At 47.7% G+C, this 22,782-nt stretch overlaps 1 protein-coding gene across 2 annotated transcripts in view; it reads left to right on the forward strand.

Annotated features, from left to right (window-relative positions):
- Positions 1–22,038, forward strand: part of LOC135395988 (ABC transporter G family member 20-like) — a 255,295-nt gene extending 233,257 nt beyond the window's left edge. For both annotated transcript variants that reach the window (XM_064627066.1, XM_064627067.1), the window contains 2 exons: positions 7,933–8,019; positions 21,768–22,038. In XM_064627066.1, the coding sequence (XP_064483136.1) occupies positions 7,933–8,019; positions 21,768–21,982 (302 nt within the window). In that variant the 3' untranslated portion in view covers positions 21,983–22,038. The remainder of the gene's footprint in view (positions 1–7,932; positions 8,020–21,767) is intronic.
- Positions 22,039–22,782: the final 744 nt, after the last annotated feature.

A 22,782-nucleotide genomic window follows, 5' to 3' on the forward strand; every position in this document is an offset into this window, starting at 1 on the left:
GATATCAACATGGAACGCCGTCTACTCCATAGCGCTTTAAGCTACATAAACGAGTAATCATAAGAGAAAACGAGTAGTAAAAATAAACTGAAGAAATAACATTAAACTGAATATATGTTAGAGGTTCAACGATAACATCCAGTGAGCTTGAACTAGCGGTACAGGAAGGAGGATTGACGCTGCAGTTAGGCACTGACGAGTGCCTAACTTTTCGCTGACGAGTTAGGCACTGGCGTCATCGAAGGGTTCCGTAGCATTCGCTACAGTTCCACAGTATAAAGTCTGCGTCGTGAAGCGTACATTAGAAGTTGTTTTGTATGTGCTACAACGTGTCTGTTTTTGCATGTTCTTGCCTGTTTAGGTGTTTTTTGAGGTCTAAATACCTGTCTATTTTCATGCTTTTGGCACGTACATTTCCGAGTTCTACTTATAAGAGGAAGTAATGTTGTTCTTGAATGCCTAAAACGGTGGGCAAACAGAAATGAGTTTAAAACCAATCATCCAAAAAACCAAGCCAGTCATCTTCCAGACCGAAGGTAGAATAACTATAGGAGCGAGAATGTGTAGAGCATGTTGGATGGAGTTTCGGAAAAAAATAGTCCCGGAAAAGTTCGTCCCGGAAAAATTGGTCCCTGGTTGCGTGGCGGAAGAAATGGTCCCGCGCGGTTCCGTGCGCCCAAAAATACAGAAGCGTCGTTGTGGACATCTGATAAACCGGGTCATAGCCAATCAAGTGCTATCATTCACACTCCTCATTTGTTCGAAATTGGAAGACATGCTTTTTTAAATTAACATTAATCTTAATGAACAATAAATGCTGCACGCCATTTAATGAGGAACATAAACTCGGTTCCATTTGCTGCACCGCTTGTATTGTACAAATTGCGTCTGTTCTTTCTGTTCCTCTCTTTATTTTGCAGAGTACAGACAACGCGACAAGATCAGGAAGCAGTTCTGCAATGTCTGCTACCTTCTTATAAAAGTGAAAAAAAGAAAAAGTAAGAATCGTCTTTCTGCAGAACGAAAATTCAAATCTCAGTTCTTTCTTATTCTCACTGATCAGGCCTTGTCGACCAACTCGTGGAGTGGTAAAAGTTGTTTGGATTTCTGTAAAACGCTAACAACTTGGGCAGTGTCAATGGGAACTTGAACTGGAGAATCGCAGCAAAAATTTTGAAGTAAAAGTGATACACATCGATGCCAGCGAACTTATAATGGAATATCGTTTTGTGTCATTGAGAAAAAGAGAGGACGCCAAACAATTTTTAACGTACAAGAAAGCCTCCAGGAGATATATCTAAATCCTTGCATTTGCGTTAGGATTCTATTTTCTGACCACACCAGCTACTGTCGCTGATGCTGAAAGAAGCCTCAGCACAATGAAACTGACCGATCAAGAATATCCTGCGCTCAGCCATAAGAGAGTCAGGCTCTCTGAGTTCGTAGTCAACCGAAAACACGATTATCATATCTCTAGACTATGCCGCATTGATTAACCAACTTGCGAAGAACAAGGCTCGAAAGAAGGGTTTTGCGCAAATGTTCACTCCAGGCCTATGTATGCATAATATAAACCCTATATAAATATCGTATTCCAGCTTCTGCATTGTAGGTAAACCCGGACATATGTTCGGAGGGGACCACGCTCTTTGTTGCTACAGTCCTGGGAGCCGAGTTCCTTTCGAGCTAGAATCAAGTATTTTGTCCTAGGCTGCTTCCATGTCTATGAAAATAAAGCTCAAATTGAAATCCATAAACGAGAAGGCGCTATTCGTTCTGGCTACATACAAGCAGGACCAAGCTGTTACATAAACTTCAAACTGACACATTAAGCGGCCTTGGTAGTCTCCATTCATTCCATCTTTCTCACCCAATGACCTTGTTCCAAATGCGGGAGAGGAAGACTCGGCCTTTGTGGTCGCCCGCCTTTCGGTGCGTATGAGCATTCGGATGTTCTGGACGTTTGGTGCTTATGAGCAGCTTCTCCCCTCCTGCTCATTTCCACCAAACGCTCAAAACCACCAACTTTTTTTCGGTGCATATGAGCGTTTGGAGGTTATGAGCATTTGGTGCATATGAGGCACAACCAGCCTAGAGTGCCATTCCTGCATTGTGATGTGTTAAACAGCTATACACTGCCTTTGAAAATACGAATCACGTGACCATTAAACTCCATATTTCACCAGTAGTTATCGATATTTGTTACATGTGCATCTGTTGCATATGTTACATGATGCATACATGATGATCTGTCGCATGCCTATGCATAATGTTACAGGGCAGCACAGGATTCCAGTCCCCACGCCAACCTTATCAAAGTCCTCCCACCGACCAGGATATGGATGTATGTAACGTTATTTATTCATTTATCTTATTTACTATACCGCTGGCTCCTAGGGACTGTGGGTAAGAGTTCTTCAGTGAACGTTTTATAACATGACTTGTCACAATGTGCTCGGCTGAATTTTCTGTCACCGATTTCCAGTGGACATCTCGGCCATATCTGCAACCTCAGGCATATGACCAGCTACAATTGGTAAGATAGTGGCCAACACTGGGATATACAGAAGTCCAGTTAACATGGTGCTGTTTGAGAGGCAGATAAACTGCATGATGGTAGTATATTTACCACTACAGTCAGGTGACAAGGAGTCACTTTGCTGCATGTTGATTTAATGTGATGATTTGCATGGTTGATTCTCCTTTCTTACTAAATCTACTACTATGTTCTGTGCATGTATATTCTTCAAATGGATCAATAAATGAATCAATTCCCTATTACTTGGTATAATTTGCTGACTTATTCTGTGACAGTCGTGTGCCTGCAACACTCTTTATACATTACGTGACTGCCAAGTCAGGGTGGGAGTAAGGTTTCGAAGCAGAACAGGTATGTTCATCATGGTACTAAGTCTATCGTGCAGCAGCTACAACTTGTGATTAGCAATAGAGGGTCTGGTTATGCTAGACTTATGAACAAAGACAAACAATAGTAGTCAGTTTGAACATGGGTGCCTCCAGTAGGACCAAGTGCCTGTTGCGACATGATGAGCCCACTGTTTTAAAAGCTTCTTTGCAAATGTACATGGTTCTGCATCGTCCCACAAAATTTCATTTTGTTCAATTTTTTGTCAGTTTTGTCAATTTGTTCAATTTCCTTTTTCATTCTGAAGAGGGAAGATTTGTTTATCACCCCTTATTAACTGTAGGGAACGGCCCCTGTCGACACCCCAGAAAAGGCATTCTTTAGAGCAAGAGTCAAATGGTATACTCAGCAACAAGCCAAGAGCAGGAAGCAAATAAAGCGGCTCCAGCAAGCTCACCGTAGACTGAAAAAGCGCAACGGTGTACTCATGGACGTAATCAGGGACCTAAAACTACAAAACATCTTGCTCGAAGAAAATGCAACTGTACTAGAAAATCTGGGTGCAACCAATCAAAATCTCCTGAAAAGACAGCTAGCTAAACGCAGTGGAAAACTTTTGCAAACACAGTATTCCCCGGAGCTTAGGGCATTTGCACTTACATTGAATTTCTACTCGCCAAGAGCGTACAATTATGTCCGAAGTGTCTTTGACACTTGCCTCCCTCATCCTAAAACATTAACGAAGTGGTACTAAACTGTTGATGGAGCACCAGGCTTTTCTAAGGAGGCAATAGTTGCACTGAAAATGAAAGTGGAAGCGAACTCAAAAGCTGGAATTCCAACACTCTGCAGCATGATGGTAGATGAAATGTCCATCCGACAACAGCTGGAATGGGATGGAAAGAAATTTCCAGGTTATGTTGACATGGGCACAGGCTCTGAGGGCGACACTAGCCAAAGCAGCATTTGTAATAATGGTGGTCGGCATCAATGGATGCTGGAAGTTGCCCCTTGGATATTTTCTTGTTGATGGCTTGGGTGGTGAACAGCGTGCAAGTCTTGTTTCTCAGGGCCTCACCCATGCCCATGACAATGGGGCCAACATTGTTTCCCTAACGTGTGATGGTGCACCAGCTCACTTCACAATGTTTAGGAGCTTGGGATGCAGCTTTAGTGGCACCGAAAAAATGAAGACGACCTTTCCACACCCCTGCACTGATGAGCCATTTGCAGCGTTCATGGACCCGTGCCATATGCTTAAGCTTGTCCGGAATACACTCTGTGACAAGAAGGTCATAATTGATCCAGCTGGGAGGATGGTTTATTGGCACTACATAGACAAGCTGCACCAGATCCAGAGGGACCAAGGTCTCCACCTGGCCAACCGTCTCCGTGCTGCATACATCAACTGGCGCAAACAGCCAGTGAAGGTTAGCTTGGCAGCCCAGGTTTTGAGTACATCCGTCGCAGATGCTCTGGCTGAGTGCAGCTGCAACCATGTACAGGGCTTTGAGGGGTCTCAGGCGACAGAACAGTTTCTAAGACACATCAATGATATCTTTGACGTGCTAAATTCCCAGAGCATTCACCAGAAGAACTTGAAAAAACCACTAAACAGCAGCAACATTGGAAGGGTGACATGCTTGTTCGAATCAGTGCAACAGTACTTGTCCAACCTCAGAGAGTACGAAATGGACCTAAGATTCTCAACACAAATCGAAAGACTGGGTTCCTGGGATTTAAAATTGCTATGCATAGCCTGCTGCAGCTATATGAAGAAACAGTTTCAAGAAAGAAGGTCCTCAAGTACATTCCAGCACATAAGATATGCCAAGACCACTTGGAACTCTTTTTCGGCGCTATCAGATCACATGGTCGTCAGAACGATAACCCAAATGCGAGACAGTTCAGCTCTGCTTTTAAACGTCTGATCGTCCAGAACGAGATACAGCAGGTCACCACGGGGAACTGTTTGCCAGTCAGTATCCATTTTGAGTGTCAGTAGCGCAAGTGTACCATCTCCCGAACAAGTCATCAATTCGACAACTCCGCGCAGACAGCTCCTGACATCTTCTGAGGAATCAAACATTGACGACACTACTGACCATGATTATTGCCTGGACCCAGGACGAATAACAGACATTGCTGGAAGGGCAACCACCTACATTGCGGGTTTCGTTGTGCGCCAGTTGCAGAGGTCCTTGATGTGTAGCGCATGCTCAGACGTTCTAACTATAGATGCAAGCGATTCATCAACATACTCCTTAATTCATCGCAAGAGCAGAGGAGGACTGTTATTTCCTTCAGACGGAGTAGTCAATTAAGATTGCAAGAAAATGTGAGAAAGTTGTCCGTCACGCCATCTCTCGAAACCAATTATCCACGGCAAACCTTTCTCAGGCACGAATTGCAGAGGTTGTTCATGACCTGCACGACCAGGACCTCTTTCCATCTGTCCACGACCACATATTTGAAAGTTCACCTCTTGATTACCACCTTGTCCACCTTATCAAATCAGTAGCACATAGATATATCAATATAAGGCTGCACCATGCTGGCAAAGAAGTGTCCCAAAACATGCACGTACAGAGGGTCCGGCAAATGTACACAAAGTTAACACAGTTTAAGGGACAGTAGATACGTTCAGTAGTGTGAGTGCAGGCTGTGCAGCTAACCGTACCATAAACGGTGCGGAATGTGTCCACAAAAGCGGCGCCCTGCCAGTTGTGCCAGATTTCTCGCTTCCCTTCTGTAACCTTGGTACGCTCAGCGCCCGGATACCTATGTACAGGGTGTAGATGGGTAGAAATCCAGCGAACCGGTAGAATGTAGGAAGGGAGTTGCCTCCGGACAGAAGCCGCCGATATTTCGAACAGAGACTGTTCTTCTTCTGGGCGTGTGTGCTATAAAAGATCAGTCACATTTTCGCGCGTGACGCTGTACCTACTTGACAGACAGACTTCTGCTGTCACACACTGAATAATTTATGCCAGAGAAACGTACGAAAAAATCGTGGTTACCAGCCACTGCGTAACAAAAGAAGTACGACCACGCAAACTTCATGTTTTTCCTATGCGCAATACCCATGGATGGAGGCGAAAGTTTGTGTGGTCATATTTATTTTGTTACATCAGTGCTAGGTAACCACAAATTTTTCGTAGGTTCCTCTAGCATAGATTCTTTAAGTCTGTGCGTAACAGAGGCACGCGTCAAGGAGGTATCACGTCTTGCACAAAAATGTGACTGACGTTTTACAGCACACACCCTATATCTTACATTTCAAATATACGTTCTTATATTTCTTTGTGTACTCGTATGTATATACTTACATGACCACGACTTGAGCAGACTACTTTATTTTATTGACATCTTTCATCGCATTAAACAGTATTCGGCGCAAAATCGTGTTGTTCACTTACGTCACACGAACTGAGGAAGATGAAATCCGTGTTTAATCACCGTTTTCTTCAAAAACTGTCCACAATGTTGCTTTGCGGTATGCTCGGGGTAGGTAATCTACTTTTGAGCAACTTCTACGTCCGTCTTGTTTTTCCCTCGTGATAGCAATTTGCTTGCCCACAACAAATGGCGGCACTAAAGACCCGCAAATTTACATTGGCTGGCCGGCCGAGTCACGTGATAACCTCTGACGTCACGTCTGCCACAGCTTTAGTCGGCGAGAAAAGCACGCTGCGCTCCCTCCTTAGCTTTCCTCCCTCCATGCAACTGCCGCTCCGGAGACGAGAAAGTGGTGACGTCGCGAAATGCGCCGGTCACGTGCCACCAGAGAGCGATGACATTCCTTGCCGCCTGAGCGTCAGCCGGCAGAAAACTAACTGGTGTGAATACATTGTAATTTTGTCACGTGGTTTGGTGAGCCAGGAATTTCCCAACGCACACGGGAAAGAGCTGTGTTGTCACTATACCAATGAGCAGACCAAGTCACACAATCGCTCTTGGAAAACACGCATTTATAAGCAATCAACAACGAAATAATTCGCTATAGACAATCACTCGAACTACTAGTTGAACACGAGAGAGGAGGTTGCCTCACAGTACTGTGGTTTCGGACATTGCATATGGGCGACACACAAAGAATAGGAACAAAACAAACTTGCGGTCAAAGAAAGTTTAATGGCTGATGAGTGAGGTCCCCCGTCGGGATGTGGTGCGAAGCTGAGATGATTGCATCGAAACGCCCGATATGCCACGAGAAAAGAGTGCAACTTCTTGAGCCAGCCCGATTGCAACTAACTACCGTTGATTATTGTGTCCTGACAAGTACACACCCCTCCATAACTCTGTCGTCCGTCATGAACCCTCGCAAGTGCGTGACATCCTTCCGTCTCATTGCGAGCCAAGTTACTAGAAGGCACGAAATTCGGGCCGTACACTGCAGAGGAACCGTTCTTGGAATAATTGGTGTGCGAAAGGCTGAGAACAGATTGCGAGCCATTCGCGCAGTTTCGTGACCGTGACCGTGACCTTTTGAACGACTGGGGACATAACTGCCATATAATCGTGTGTGGTGTTGCCCTCTGTTTGAGGACTATGACAAGGCATCAGCACCTTTTCCCTTAGTTGTTTGAGTTCTGCGAACTATCGCGTACTTGCAAATCGTTTTCTTCTGGATGCTCTTCGGTCAAAGAAGCTACACGAGCTTTGCACCTCTCTGCGCCAACTAAAAATGCATCACTGCATGCAGAGTAAATCTCAATAAATACTCAGGATGCCCTAGGGCCTTATAGTTCATTGTTGGCGGATGATTTGTTATCGGTCTTGGGGTTTCCTAGACATCCCTCAGCGCGTTAAACCATTACCTCAGCATTACCTCACACTGAATAAACGTTCATAAACTACGAGTAGCTCGGAAACACTACATGCAGCATAACGGAGGAACGCGCAGTTAGAGAGCACATGTAGATCGATTAAAGATTTTGCCATAAAAGGGACGTTGGTGTGATGTTTCGCATTGCATGCAATGCATAAATTGCACTTGACAGTTCCCATTAGTTTGATCTTGCAACTTGTGGCTGGTGTCAGCGCTAATATTGTGGTGTTTTCAGGTTTCATGGCATCTGCTATGTCCTCTGACGAAACGACTGCGCTTCTAACTTCTTTGGCCGTGCTCTACCCATCTTTACTTGTTGGAGGTTAGTGCATAACGTTTTTCATTGATTGTGGTACATTGCCAACATGAATTCCAACGTATGCGTTTTACGAGTTTCTCTTATTGATAGACAGCATCTCTCAGAAGAGTAACAAATGGGCGCGTTGCTTTAGATATAAGTCAGTCAGAAACGATGTGAGTCAGAAACGATTGCGGAGGTCCACGTGTTTCACAGCGGTTACTAAGAAACAAATAATCCCCCTTGCATACTATAACGCGGATTGATAATTATATCGCACTATTACCTCGCACCGCAAGGTGTAAGCCTTTCTGTAGCAACTTGTATACACATTGATGTATGCAGGGCAGCCCCCACAAACTATGGGCAGAATTTTATAAGCTAGGGAAATGCCTTTTTTAATTACGATAAATGGCGATAAAGTCTTGGTTGAGTGGGCCACGTGATGGGCGCACTACCGACCTTCTTGGACGTTGTCCCTCTCAATTTTGCCTAAAAAACTTCTGCTCCCGTTCATCCGCTGATGCCGTTTTCAGAAAGGTGGATAGCACGATGTAATGACCCGGAAAAACGTCAAACGGCATTTTAGCCGCACCGCCAGATACGCCCTTTTCTCTTGCCCTTACAATCGAGAATGAAGGAGCAAAACATAAGAGAATCAAGGGAGAAAGTAGTCTTCTGATGGAAACCAAAGGAAACATCTTTTGTCATTGCTCCGATCTTCAATCTGTGCAGCTGTAGCACTCGAACCCACATCTTCTGGATTACCGGTCGAAGGCTCTCACCAACTGAGCTAAGCTAACACACCTGCCAAGCGACTTCCAAGGGTGCGTCATCTGAGCGTCATCACATTACGCACCCTTGGAAGTCGCTGTGGAGTTGTGTTAGCTTAGCTCAGTTGGTAGGAGCCCTGGACCGGTAATCCAGAATAGAAGGTAAGAGAAGAGTATTCGAGTCCCACAGTTGGGCTAACCTTTTCAGTGACTTCCTTCTTTCATGAATAATACTTGATCGGCTATGATCCGTTTCATCACCTGTCCACAAAGATGCTCCTGAATGTTTGGGCACCAGAACCCTGTGGGGCCATTATTTCAGCCCACGCAACCAGGGACCACATTCCCCGGGGGTCATTTTTCCGGAACCCTGTTGGTGCTACATGCTGCAGAGTACTGGAGTGTGTTTACGAAATTCCAGTATAATGTGGACGTGCATATCTGGGACAGAACTGCAGGTGCGTGAATGTGAGATTGCGGGAGCACCGACACGCAATCTCAGCCAGATCAGGAACGCTGTCACAACATGTCGCCTTGTGTTGCTGCAATGCTTCCTATCACGACAGTCTGAATAAACGCAAGTTTCGGGAAGCCAGGGACAGAGAAATTTGGGAAGCTTTCCTGATAGCAGAGAGAGGGGAAAAATGCGTGAGCATAGCCCATGTAAACTCATCAGAAAAGGAAAGAGGGTTCTCAGGGATGTATAGAAGCCCGTACTAGTCCTACTAAAACGGTATTGTTGTTTGGCCGTGTCTATTCAGCGCTACTTAATCTGCTGACACAACGTCTCTGGGATACAATGTGTACATCTCTGGTACGTAGCCAGCGTCCACGGAGGATCGTCTCTGGAACGTTGGTGGGCAGTTGCTGGTTGTGTGTCGTCAAGTAGTTACGTGCTCTTTCCCATAGGCGTCCGCTTGGCCACGTAACCCGCCCGCTAAAATGGTGTCAGTGCTGCTCTCGCAGGTCTTTTTAAAAATCTGCAAGGGATAAAAACACCCTGTACATTGCCATTTATGCTAATTTAAAAAAAAAGATACCCTTTTCCAATATCATAGAATTCCGTTCATAGTTAAAGGGGCCGTAAACAGGCCACCAAACATTTCTCAAATAATGATACCCCATGGAAAAACGCAGATCATAATACCCAAATATACATTTCGTTCGGCTCGTGCCAGCTCATTGACCCATATAACTGCTTTCAAACATGAGTAACCAGCGAGCCTCTCTCCACCACGCATACGTCACATGGCTACGTAGCGTTTTGCCGTCCAGTCGGGGGGCCGAGCTGCGCACATGACGTTTCAAATTACCAGCCAATAAACATACTTCGTTATCAGCTGTGAGTCGGAGCGCTCAGTTTGTTTGTGTGAAACGACGTTTTGCGCTCCGTGGTTCCGAAATTCAACGTCATGACATCTTGAACATCTCCGGCTGGCGCAAACGTCAACAGTTGGGCTGCTATCACATGACGCGATTCGAACCCGGGTTCCTCCCAGTCACGACGTAACATGGCCAGCACGCTATCCACTAGCCGTGTTTACATGAATACGACACAAGCGTATCGAATCGAGTCGAAACCGGAGAGAAGGCGATACGCCACCGTTTACATGAATGCGCATCGAGCCCAGACCGGAGGTGGCGCCACGCCGTGTCATATCGGAAAGTTAGAGGCGCACTTCCGCAAATACTGACGTTTCCGGTGCCCTGCTACCTTCGCACCGAACGCTGAAACGTCGAAAACGTAGCATCTACGTCCCATTTTCAAGCGTACTTCAGAATAAAATCTGCTCTACGGCTGCAAGCCCTGCTGCTTCGGTTAGTGTAGACTAACCTACATATCCAAAACGGAGCGTGGCTGCGAACTCCCTAATATCATCATTTTGTGATCCCGACTAGGAGTAGCAGACGACGCAACTAGCCCGCAGCCGAACGCCGCTTCCCATAATCCTCTCCTTGCCTGGATGCGCATCGTCTGTTTACATGCGCAGTCTGAATGCGCATCCACCGTCTCGATCCACCTCTGTTTAGCGAATTGAATACGACACGCTCTCCTAGCGAATTGACGCGTTTACATGGGTGGATTCGATTCGACAACTGGATACGATACGCTAGTGTCGTATTCATGTAAACGCGGCTACTGTACCACACGAGCTGGTGACGCGATGCCGCGTGGCTCAAACCAAAGTACGGCAGCCCAGTTGTCGGAACCATTCGAAGATGACGAAGATGTTCCATCGCGCACGTACCTAAGATTCCGGAACTATGTAGTCCCGGATATTCATTCGCGCTCGTGGTGTGCTGCGTGCTACTGCCCAGAAAACAGTAGTGCGCGTATGATACAAATTAAACGCATTTCTTTTTCAGTTTGAGGCTGTAACTGTTTAGATTTTGAATAGAAGAGGATTCACGTTCATCTAGTCCAATTCCGCATTTGAAATAAAATCATACGTGGAACACTCGATCGTAATTGGTGAGGAAAGCGCTACGTCAAAATGACGTAAAGTTAGAGCGCCGGGCGGAGCTAAAATGCGAAAGAGTGCAGTGAATATTTCATCCGTATGCAAGCGCCTTTTGTTTTTGAGCGTTAGTAATTGCAATGAGTTTTCACTGTCTAAGTTTCAATAACCTAACACAAAGAAATGTGCACCTTTTGTATCTGTTTACGACCCCTTTAAGACGGGCACCCTGTACATGATCCTTCACATGCAGCAAGCAGAAAGGACGAGGAGGAACACAAGAGACACGCTACTGTAGCCTGTCTCTTGTGTTCGTCCTCTTCCTCTGTGTTCGTTGCACGTGAAGGATCATGTACCAACCTGCCCATCTATTAACGATCCCTGTACATGCTAGTGCAAAACAACGGCGTGCGTCGCACTTTCGGAAAGACCAAAGGCTCAATGCTCAACTTACAGCGCGCTTATTCCATACAGCGCGATAACTCCATCGCTTCCCTGTGATTCGTCACGAGCTCAGACGTCATATCCAATCGTGTCGTTTCCTCAAAATCCCAGCCTACCGAAACGGTTTTCACGTGCCATCGCGTGACGTTTGTAGCGCACCAACGGTATGTTCAGTTCGGCATCGCGCCCTACGGCACAGGTGCCCAATGCTGACCTGTACATACCGTTCGTTATCGTTATTTTACAGCGACAGCTGCTAAGGGTTCTAGAGCACATTCGTCTTCATTGCCCACACTACCAACCTTCTCGAACCGCACTCTCCGGGTCTCTTTGTCAGCCGGACTCTCCCCCCCCTCTCTCTCTCTCAAAATTGCTTGGTCCCTGACCAAATCCAGCCCACCAACGCTCTGCACTCAATTTGTGAAGGCCCACATCACCACCAGCAATGGGTAGAGCAGTGGTTCTCAACTTCCTTTATTTGAGGGAATCCATGATCGTGCGAGCACAACCTCAAGGAACCTGTTATACTGGCAACTGTGTAGAAGTAGAAGTGGGTGAGCGAACTAGATGTCGTACTAGTAGCAAATGTTTGTTGAAATTTAGTTAAATATGCAATTCTTTAATTAAATAATTATTTGAAACTTCTTATTTATTACTTTACTATTACTTTACTATTACTTTATTATTATATTCAATATTACAAAAGTTATTGAATTGTTTATTGCTTCGTCGCAAGATATCGCTTGAGGTATGCCGGATTCACAACACCCCGCAGCTAACGCATTGTGGGTTGCCACTGATGCTTGTGCGTCCCAAGTACACGTAGGGAGGAGTGTAGCTCCGAAGTTTCTTTGAAGTAGCTCCGACTTTCCAAGTGCTTGTAACGCTTTCGAAACACGAAACCCACTACCAACACACACACACACTCCGCACGCACCGAGCGTAGAAAAACGAAAGCACGGAAAAATTGTCGAGTTGAGCTGCTTATTGCGGCAATGTCCGTCTTTGGAAAAGTCTTTCTAATGACTGTCAGCTTCTGCAACCTGGTCCTATCTCTATGCCAATTCCAATGCTAAATATCAAATGCTGAGCACGGTCAGGTTGAACTCGCGGGTGCCGAACAGTGCGCGAATGAGATTCGCGGAAGCCCGGTTGAGAAACACTGGCTATGAAACTCCCGATTCATCATCTCAAAATAAAGTTGTTGTTGTTGGGCTCAATATCGTGGAGATTTCGTTCGTACGTCGCATCGTCGAAATCCCTTCTCTCCCTTGGTGCGAGGTGAAATGAAACGAGAAAAGGCGCGCGACGCAGATTGGTAATTTCGGAGAGTCACGATGGCTGTGACGTTGGTGTCACGTGCCTCAGAGAAAAGTGGCAGCGACGGCAGTTGTCGCTTCACACGTCAAGGCATGTGAAGAGTTGTCGTCACCTGAAGCAGCGGCAGCGGAGACGGTATTGCGTGTGTGCGCGGAGGTGAATAGTGGCGTTAAGGGCCGTCCTAGGAATAGGAAGCATAGGTCGGCATTTTCCAAACAATTCATTGAACGTCACATCATGATCTTATTTCCGCGCAGCCCATCACGTCACATTATCATAAACAATACCATCATAACCCATTCTTCAACTTCACCTTCAGAGCCCATCGCATCACAACCCCTCATTCAACTGCAAAACCCATCACACTTACTCAGATCTCATCACGTTTTTGAAGTTGACTTCCCATGATCGTATCTGAGGTCGGTGATGGATTTCGAAGTTAAAGTCGAGGACAGGTTTTGAAGTTGAATTCCAACAAGGGTATACGGGCAAACTCACTCATGTGGGGCCTCATGAGCGCCCCTCGCCCTATTACCACTTCCCACATTTTGTTATAGTTTTGTTGAAAGGGGCGATGAGCTGTGCTTCAGTGTTTTATATTCCTTTGCAACGATCACAGCGAAGCGTCATCCAATCCGTTACCAGCGGCATGGCCGAGCGGGTTGAGTCGTCCCCCGCGTTGGTGGTAGCTAAGGTCGTGCTGAAGACTGGGAGGTGGTGGGTTTGAATCCTACCACCGGCTCTGCTGTCTGAGGTTTTCCCCGGGGTTTCCGAAGACTTTCCAGATGAATGTCGACACAGTTCCCCATCAAGTCGGCACAGGACGCATACTAACCCCCTGTCCCCCATTCCTTCCTGCTGCCCTCTCTCCATCTGTCCACATCTGTACGCCGCTCACAGCCATAGTTGCTTCGCAGGGCTAACGCGGAATAAAAATAAATTAAGTAAATCCGTACCTTTACGTACAACGAGTGGAGTAGCAGATTTTAAAGGGTGCCCGTACCCCTGTGCAAAAAGATTTCGTGCGGGCCTCAGAACATCTGTGCACACCGGTATGTCCCCAGAGGCTCTCTCTCAAGCAAATACCCGCGGTATTCAGGACGCGGTGGTCATGTCTAAAAGGGTAACAGGCCATGCCGGTCGTTCCCCAGCAATTAATCACCTTAGAGCATTACGTCGCCGAGCAGAAAGAACGGCTCGTCGGACAGGGCAACTTACAGTCATTGTGGAATACCGCCGGATGAAAGCTAAAGTAACACGAGAACTTAAGAACGAGGACAGGAAGCGTTAGCGTAAGTTTTGCAACCACCTTTCACCGTTTGATCCGGCCACGAAGATCTGGCGGCCAATCCGATCTCTGAAGGAGGCGCCCCCTCAAAAGAATCCTCTCGCGGCCTTGGCTATCGTTCAGCGTGTAGACGAAAACACGCTTGCGACGGACTTCTGTGTGGTACTAGCGACTCCGGCGGCTGCCTCGACCACGCCCCTACACCGCACTTTTGTCCACAGTTTGGCGGCTGAACTTCACCAAGACTGGCCCCGTCCCCCGGAAGTTATGGACCGCGACTTCACACTAATCGAGCTAACGGCAGCGCTGAAGCTTGTGAACGCCGCCTCGTCCCCTGGGCCCGATAAAATCACCTATGCCGCCCTACGAAACCTTGACGGGCGGTCACTCCAAGCTCTCCTTCATGTCTATAATACGTCTTGGCAACAAGGATCTTTACCACATACATGGAAGGAGGCATTGGTTGTTCCCATCCTGAAACCAGGCAAGCCCCCAAATGCCCTCTCCTCCTTTCGCACAGTGAGCCTGACAAGCTGTATGGGAAACTGATGGAGAGAATGGTTTTGCATCGCCTCGACTGGTGGCTTGAAAAACAACGTGCGTTCCCTCACGAAATGGCTGGATTTCGTCGCCACCGAAGCTCCATGGATCCAGTTCTCGACCTAGTCTCTACAGTTCAACATGCTCGAGCCCATCGACGGATCGTCCGATCGGTCTTCCTCGACATCAAGCGCGCATATGATACCGTCTCGCACATTTGTGTGCTGCACGCCTTGCGCTCGTTTGGAGTATCCGGTCGGCTCTTCATCTGGCTCCAAGACTTCCTTACGGACCGAACTGTCGCTGTCCGTACGTCCCAAGGCCAAAGCCCTCAGCATCCTGTTCCTCAAGGAGTCCCCCAAGGAAGCATTCTCAGCCCGACACTCTTTAACGTGGTGATGGCCGGCCTACAATCAGTAATTCCTCGCAAAGTGTCGTTCTCCGTGTATGCAGATGACGTCGCCCTTTGGACAGTAGGAAAATCACGCCCGGCTCTCCAGTGCCGCCTGCAACTCGCTTTAAACAATATCCATACGTACCTCACGCACCTCGGGATGGACCTTTCACCCGAAAAGTGTGTCGAGCTCCCTTTCACGCGTAAAGCTATTGCCAGTTTTCCTCCTTGGCTTGGTTTAAAGAAGCTTGAACCAGTACGCTTTCACCGCTTCCTTGGCGTGGTAATCGACTCGGACTTGTGCTGGGCTCGGCACATTAAACACCTTGAAACTAAAGTGCAGCGATGGCTTCCCGCAATTCATCATCTTTCTGGCCCAGGATGGGGCTGTGATCAGCGTTCCCTGCTCGCGGTTCACGCGGCATTGGTGGGGGCAACTGTGCTTTACAGCCTTCCTATTCTGCACAGGATATCAACAACTTCATTAAATACACTTCGGTCCCTGTTTGCTCGAAGCCTTCGTCGATGCCTCGGAGTTCCAAGAATGGCTGAAACACGGCAAGTACTGGCTGAAGCTGGTGAGCTCCCGATTGAAGTTCTCCGTGAACGGGAAACGGCTCGGCACTACCTCCGTTTGCGTGCTCACATTCCCCGCCACCCGCAACTCAGAAAAATTCGATACCGCCCTGAAAGCGACTTCTATCGAGTAGCGCAGAGGACACGCCAGACTCTCACTGGCTTCATAACTAAGGACACTATACCGCCGGAAGCCCCCTGGTCTCTACCGGTACCGCCCACTTTTGTACGCCTTCCTAACATTCTGGAAAGAAGAGATCAGGTCCCCCCTCAAGTCCTCCGAGCCCATTTTCATGCTCTGGTAGACGAGAAGTTTTCTACGTTTACGGCAGCATATACTGACGGCGCATCCCGAAACAACAAGTCCGCCTCAGCATTCGTCATTCCATCCGAAGGCGTCGTGCACGGAAAACGCCTTTCACATCCAACCTCCTCCACAGCTGCGGAACTCTATGCCATCCTTTTCTTTCTACAACACCTCGCTGATTTTACACCCCGGGAATGGGCAGTCTTTACAGACTCCAAATCTGCACTTCAAGCAATTGAAAATTCCGGCATACGAGGCCCATCCGCACCCCTAGTCACAGACATGTTAATGGCTTACCACACTATCTACGCCGCAGGCCACAGCCCATTGTGGTGTCGTGGGGAACGAGCAGGCCGACCGCGCCGCAGAAGCAGCACTCTCGTATCGGAAACGGACCCGTATTGTTCTGCTGAGAGGAGACCGCCGTCCAATTCTGCGACGTCTAGTGACACCCCTGGCTTCCCGCCAACGGACAACCGACATTCTTCCCCCCTCTATGTTGAACAGAGTTGATCCCACGCTCGCTTTCCGCATGCCACGAAACACCTCTCGTCAAGATGCTGCGTTAATCCACCGAATGCGCCTCGATGTGGCCTTTACAGCTCAGTGGCGTTACCGCTTGAGACAAGTTGACTCTCCCACCTGCTGCCACTGTGGTGCTCTTGAGGATCTGGAGCATATTCTTCTTCATTGCCCTCACTACGAACCTTCCCGAACCACACTCTCCGAGTCTCTTCGTCAGCTGGTCTCTCGCCCTTTCTCCCTATCGAAATTGCTTGGTCCCTGGCCCAATCCAGCCCAGCAACGCTCTGCGCTCAAAGCTCTTCTGACATTTCTGGACGCCATCGGACTTCGATCGTTATTGTGAAGGGGCTCGTTATTTTATTCCCCCCATTCCATCCAGCAATGGGGTAGCGTATCGCCTGTGGCGATGAAACTCCCCATTCTGCAAGGTCGCAAATAAAGTTGTTGTTGTTTGTTGTGCAAAAAGAAAGCGGCTAAAGCCCGACTGTGTCCAAATTCTTCCAAGGGCGAATGGTAACCACCAACATGCAGGTGAGCGTTCTTTATGAGGTACGCCTGTGTGAAACAGGAATATAGAGAATAAAGTATCGATTTACGTGACTGAGGCCCGGTTTTACCAACGCTGGTTAATTTTGAACCGAGATCAAGGTGTTGCTAAAATTCGAAGTTAACACTCAATTCTTTTTTACAAATGTTAGTTGGTGACGTGAATGTTCCTGACAATCAGGGGCGAATTTAGGGGGTCCTGATATCCTGACTCCCCCCCCCCTCCATTTCAGTCATTACATAGAGTAGATCCGCCCCTGGTGAGAATAACTCCCTTTAGTGAAGCACAGTTAAGCGTTAAATTCAAGTTAAAGGACCGATGGTCTCGGTTCAAATGTTAATCGGCGTTGGTGAAACCGGCCTAAGAGAGGTACGTAAGTCATGTATCACAAAAACTTTTCAGTACAGCGCGTTGTGCTCCAAATGAAACTGGCGTGTTAGAATGGCACCAGTGGTAAACGTACGGACCTTTTTCGTCACATACCTACTGCCAAGTGGCTTAAAGGGGCCGTAAACAGGCCGCCAAACATATCACAAATAATGGTACCCCATGAAAGAACGCAGGTCATAATACCCAAATATACATTTCGTTCGGCTCGTGCCAGCTCAGTGACCCATATGACTTCTTTCCAAGACGAGTAACCAGCGCGCCCTCTCCACCACGCATACGTCACATGGCTACATGGCCTCTTGCCGTCCAATCGAGGGGCTCAGCTTGCCAGCCAATAAACAGGCTTCATTATCAGCTGTGAGGCGGAGTGTTCCGTTTGTTTGTGTGGAACTACACTTTGCGCTCCGTGGTTCCGAAATTCAGCGTCATGACATCTCCAACATGAAAGAATGAAAGTCACTAAAAGGTTAGCCAGCTGTAGGGATCGAACCCACATCTTCTGGATTACCGGTCCAGGGCTCTACCAATTGAGCTAAGCTAACACGCCTTTTCACGCTCTTTCATCGTTGATTTCTTAGGCAATTTGAGGCTTTGTTTGTATCTGTCCCTTCTATGTTGTTCCAGCCTCAGAACATCAGTTTCTCTCTCATCTCCAACATCTTCGGCTGGCGCAAACGTCAACAATTGGGCTGCTAGCGTATGACGCGATTCGAACCCGGTTACCTCGCAGTCACGACGTGATATGGTCAGCAAGCTAACCACTGTGCCACGCGAGCTGGCGAGGCGATGCCGAGTGGCTCAAACCAAAGTACGGCAGCCCGGTCGTCGGAAGCATTCGAAGATGACGAAGATGACCCATCGCGCAGATTCTGGAACTGTAGCGCCGGATATGTCGCGGATATGTCGCGGATAATCGCGCTCGCCGTGTGCTGCGTGCTACTGCGCGGAAAACGTAGTGCGTGTGTGATATCTAAATTGCATTTCATTTCCAGTTTGAGGTTGTAGCTGTTAAGAGTTTGAATAGAATAAGACTCACTTTCATCTAGTCCATTTGCACAAGTGAAATACAATCATACGTAGAATCCTGGAAAGCGCCACGTCAAAATGACGTAAAGTTAGAGAGCAGGGCGGAGCTAAAAAGTGAGAGTAGATATTTCATGCGTATGCAAGCGCCTTTTGGTTTTGAGAGCTAGTAATTTCAAGGAGCTTTCACTGCCTAAGTTGCAATAATATAACGCAGAGAAATGCGCACCTAGTATACATGTTTACGGCCCCATTAAGAAGGTGGATGCTGCGGTCTTCGCAACGAAAGATGGTTGCGTAGCGTAGACCAGAAGTACCTCCGTCCGTAGACATACGTCAAATACACCTGACACCTAGCTAAAAGAACCACAGCATAGGTGTTCATCAGGTTCGAATGGGGCACAGAGGCTTCTTTCACTTTCAAGTGGACAACGGTAAAAACGCTTTGCACAATCACTAAGCGATTAGATGTGAAGCGTACACGCAACTATCATCGGACGGTTCGTTCGCACTGCCTGCACCTTCACCTGCGACAGGATGGTGTGGCAGAGGGTCTACGGAGTAAGAGTCATCATCAACGCAATTCAGTACTGCTGTACTCCTCGAATCGCTTGCATGCGAAACGGCGTCACCTTCGGATTCAGACGATCCCGACATAACTGGCGCTCGCCTTTCCGGCGCCACCGATCAGCCGTGCGGGAAGACGTACTCTCATTTGTGCAATTACGCATGACGTTTCCGGGGCTTTTGTCGAGAGGGACTTCCGAAATGAATCGTCTGCTCTGGCGATGTATTTCATCACGTTGCTCATCATATACGCAACCTATTACCTTGGGGCTTTCGCTGCCATTGTCAGAGATCACCGTGGAATATCGTGGTACTGAAGTTTCGGAATCGAAATTGAAGTGATAGTCCTTTTAAGCAAAAAAAGAAAAAAAATCGCTGTTACTTCTTCGTACGTGAACTGTGACAAGGCCTGATATTTCTTTTTTTTTCAAGTTGGCACGCTCCAAACTGCGCTCCGTTTCGGTAGGCTGGAATTTCAAATAAAAGCCGGGATTGGCCATTGCGAAGGGGTTCGTGACGAATCACAAGGAAGAGAATCATTTATCGCGCGGTGTGCAATAAGGAAGATCAAGTGGGTTGAAGCGGGGGTGGGTTGAAGTACATACTAAAGCCCGCGTCCTTTTGCTGCAGTTTTTACCTTAGCATGTAACGAAACGATCATAACAAAATAAAATGATGCTAAAAGAATAACGAAACATCGAGCCCCTGATCCTGTAACGGTGGTGGTGCTTGTGAATGAGCTCGCCGTTGTCGGTCTCACTGAGGTGGGCAACGTCACAACTGACGCTCTGAGTGAATGTGTATCCTGGGCCGACTTTTCGGGGAACTGTGTCGACATATTTCTGACAGCGTCTGAGGAAAATCCAAGAAAACCCTAGATAACACAGCCGGCACCGGAATTCGAACCCGGGTACCTCCCAGTCTCGACGTGACATGACCAGCAGGCCAATCCCTGAGCCGCGCTAGCTGGTGACCCTCGCGTGTCTCTCGAGCGAGGGCCAATCGCAACGTTAATTTGAAATATCGGCCGACCTACCAAAAGTATTTTCACGTGTTGCTACGTGACGTTTCTGGAGCGTCAGCTTGCGAACGCTATGTGCGAGTTCAAAATTGGGGCCCCAGTGCATGACCGATGTATCATTATGCTAAAGGCTGTGAGGCAGCGGGTTAGAATCGGCTGTCGATTGTGCTAAGGGCTTCCACGAGTTTTCCTGCAGGCTCGCTCTAGATAGTTGTAGGTACAGAAGTTCTACCTAGTTCCACGCTCTTAAAAATGAACTTCACCGCATAGCACGCTCCTACCCAACCATCACCTCAAATGATATCGTTATCTGCCCTAATTTGTTGAAAACGGGAGGCGTATACGCCTTTTCTGTGACAATTATGAACAGCATAAGTGTCACAGAAAAGGCGTACGCCTCCCGTTTCCAACAAATCAGGGCAGATAACGGTATCATTCGAGGTGATGGTTGGCTAGTTGCGTGCTATGTGGTGAAGTTCATTTTTAAGAGTGCATGTCTCCCTCTAACCATCTGCCCACATATTGTGCTAACAGGTATCTTCTGTAGATAGTGCTAACGCTAATAATTTCTCATCGTGTCAGCACAATATCGCGATGCGTAATGATTTGGAGAACATAATAGAGGGTTTCAGTGCATCTTACTCTATCACTTTTGCGTACGTATGGGATAGCGTGGTGCACGACGCTCTCTGTATGTTCTGCGCGTGCGCAGAAGCACCAACACTATTCCTTACGTACGCAAAGACGATAGCATACGATACGCTAAAACTCACTAATGAATATTATAATTATCTAATTCCCTATGCATCAACACGTAAGAGAAAACACGATCTATTATTCTGCTACGGTATTGGGAGGAACAACAACAACTTTATTTTCCCAAGCAGCACAATGTACTGAAAGTCGAGTGCAATAGGGGAGGACGGTATGTGCCTTATCAATGTTCTGTAGTTTCATGCATCTGTTCAAGGCCTTTCACCTAGCCGTCCACCCCTATTGCACTCGACTTTCAGTGCATTTTGCTGCTTGGGTTGGCTGTGGAGAGTGGGTGGTTCATCGCCACAGGAAAATAATTTACACATCCTGTGAAACACGTGTATCTGCAGTCTCGCGCTTGTTTTTGTACAACTGCACGTTGTCTACAGATGTTATCGTGTCGAACATTTCTAACATCACTTGCATTTAATATGATAGCACACGAGCAAGTAAACAACGCCCCGAGAGGGCTGCGACCCATAGTCCCTTTAGCAATTGTTATGTGACGCAATACGAAGCCTGCACTGATAAGTCGTGGTTTTACGTCGCGAGACAACTATGATCATGAGCGATGCCACAGTGGTCGGTCTGTGGATTAATTTTGCCCTCCAGAGGTTCTTTATCGGGCGTCAAATCCTCAGCATACGGCACATCGTATTTATCGTCCCTTGCGAAAGACGATTGTGTCTAAGATTGTCCTCGGGCGCGTTTGAACCCACAACCTTGGGACCAGTAGGCGGACACGCTGCTAACTGATCCACCACGGCCGATTGTAGCCACGACTAGAGATCGGCACATATTTTATGCTATTAAAACTGTTTTTCTTACCACTTGTCGTGCAGGTGTAATCTGGCCTCTGGAGAGTATCCCGAAGGTGATGCAGGTGATAAGCGAAATCGTGCCTCAGACCTTGGCTGTGCGTGGCTTACGTGGTGCGATGATTCGAGACTACGGCGCAGGCAACAAATCAGTGCTCTTGGGTCTGGGATCCAACCTGGCCTGGGCTATGGGGTTCTTCGCAGTAGCCATCATAATTCTTGCCCGATCGAAGGTTTGACTGTGGGATGACTTTCAGCTACAGTTCTCAGAGTAATAAAATAACGTACTGCGACATTTCTGTGCGTTTTGTAATGGCAAAAGGTAACGTGTGCTCCTTGGCAGTGCATGAAATAAAGCAAAGCGCGAGTGAACAATATGCAAATTAAGACTAAGGGGGACGCATGCGATCTAGTTACGTTCGCTTCCGGCAAGCGATGGCGGGCGGCCCATCCGAAACTTGTTTTCTTGTGGCGAATTTGCGTGGTCATTTCTTGGCAGATATTTTTGCCAGATTCCGAGCAACTGCGTTCGCTTGGTCAAAACGTACCAATCTCACGTGTTCTTGTGACAATTTTTTCTGGTGCCAAGGAATTTGCCAGCTAGCAGCCGGCGAGGGCACTCATTGGCCCGCACGTCGAAGTACACGTGGGTTAGCAAACGTCTCGTGACTCGACGTGACTCGAAGACGGACTGCCGCGTTGCCCCTAGCGTGATCCAAGCGACTGAGACCGCTACACTCCTGGCACCCATGATCGGATAGTAACGGTCGCGTGATCCAGCGTGGGCGCCGTCCTACCAATTTCCGAGGGCTGGGCTATGCTGTCACGAAATGACCACCCGAATTCGCCATTTGTTTTGCTTCCCTCACGCGCTGTAAGGAAGTGATGTAATCGGCGCCTGCGTGTCTGCTCCAGGGATTTCCCTACACCCTCAATGCATTTTTCAAACACCCCTCCCCCCCTGAAATTTCTCAGGTGACCCCAACCAGCTGGCGACCAACACGTTCTGGTAGTGAGTCCGGCGCAGCGAATTACATCC

Source organism: Ornithodoros turicata, chromosome 5, assembly GCF_037126465.1.
Source record: "Ornithodoros turicata isolate Travis chromosome 5, ASM3712646v1, whole genome shotgun sequence".
In the NCBI taxonomy this organism is placed as follows: Eukaryota; Metazoa; Arthropoda; class Arachnida; order Ixodida; family Argasidae; genus Ornithodoros; species Ornithodoros turicata.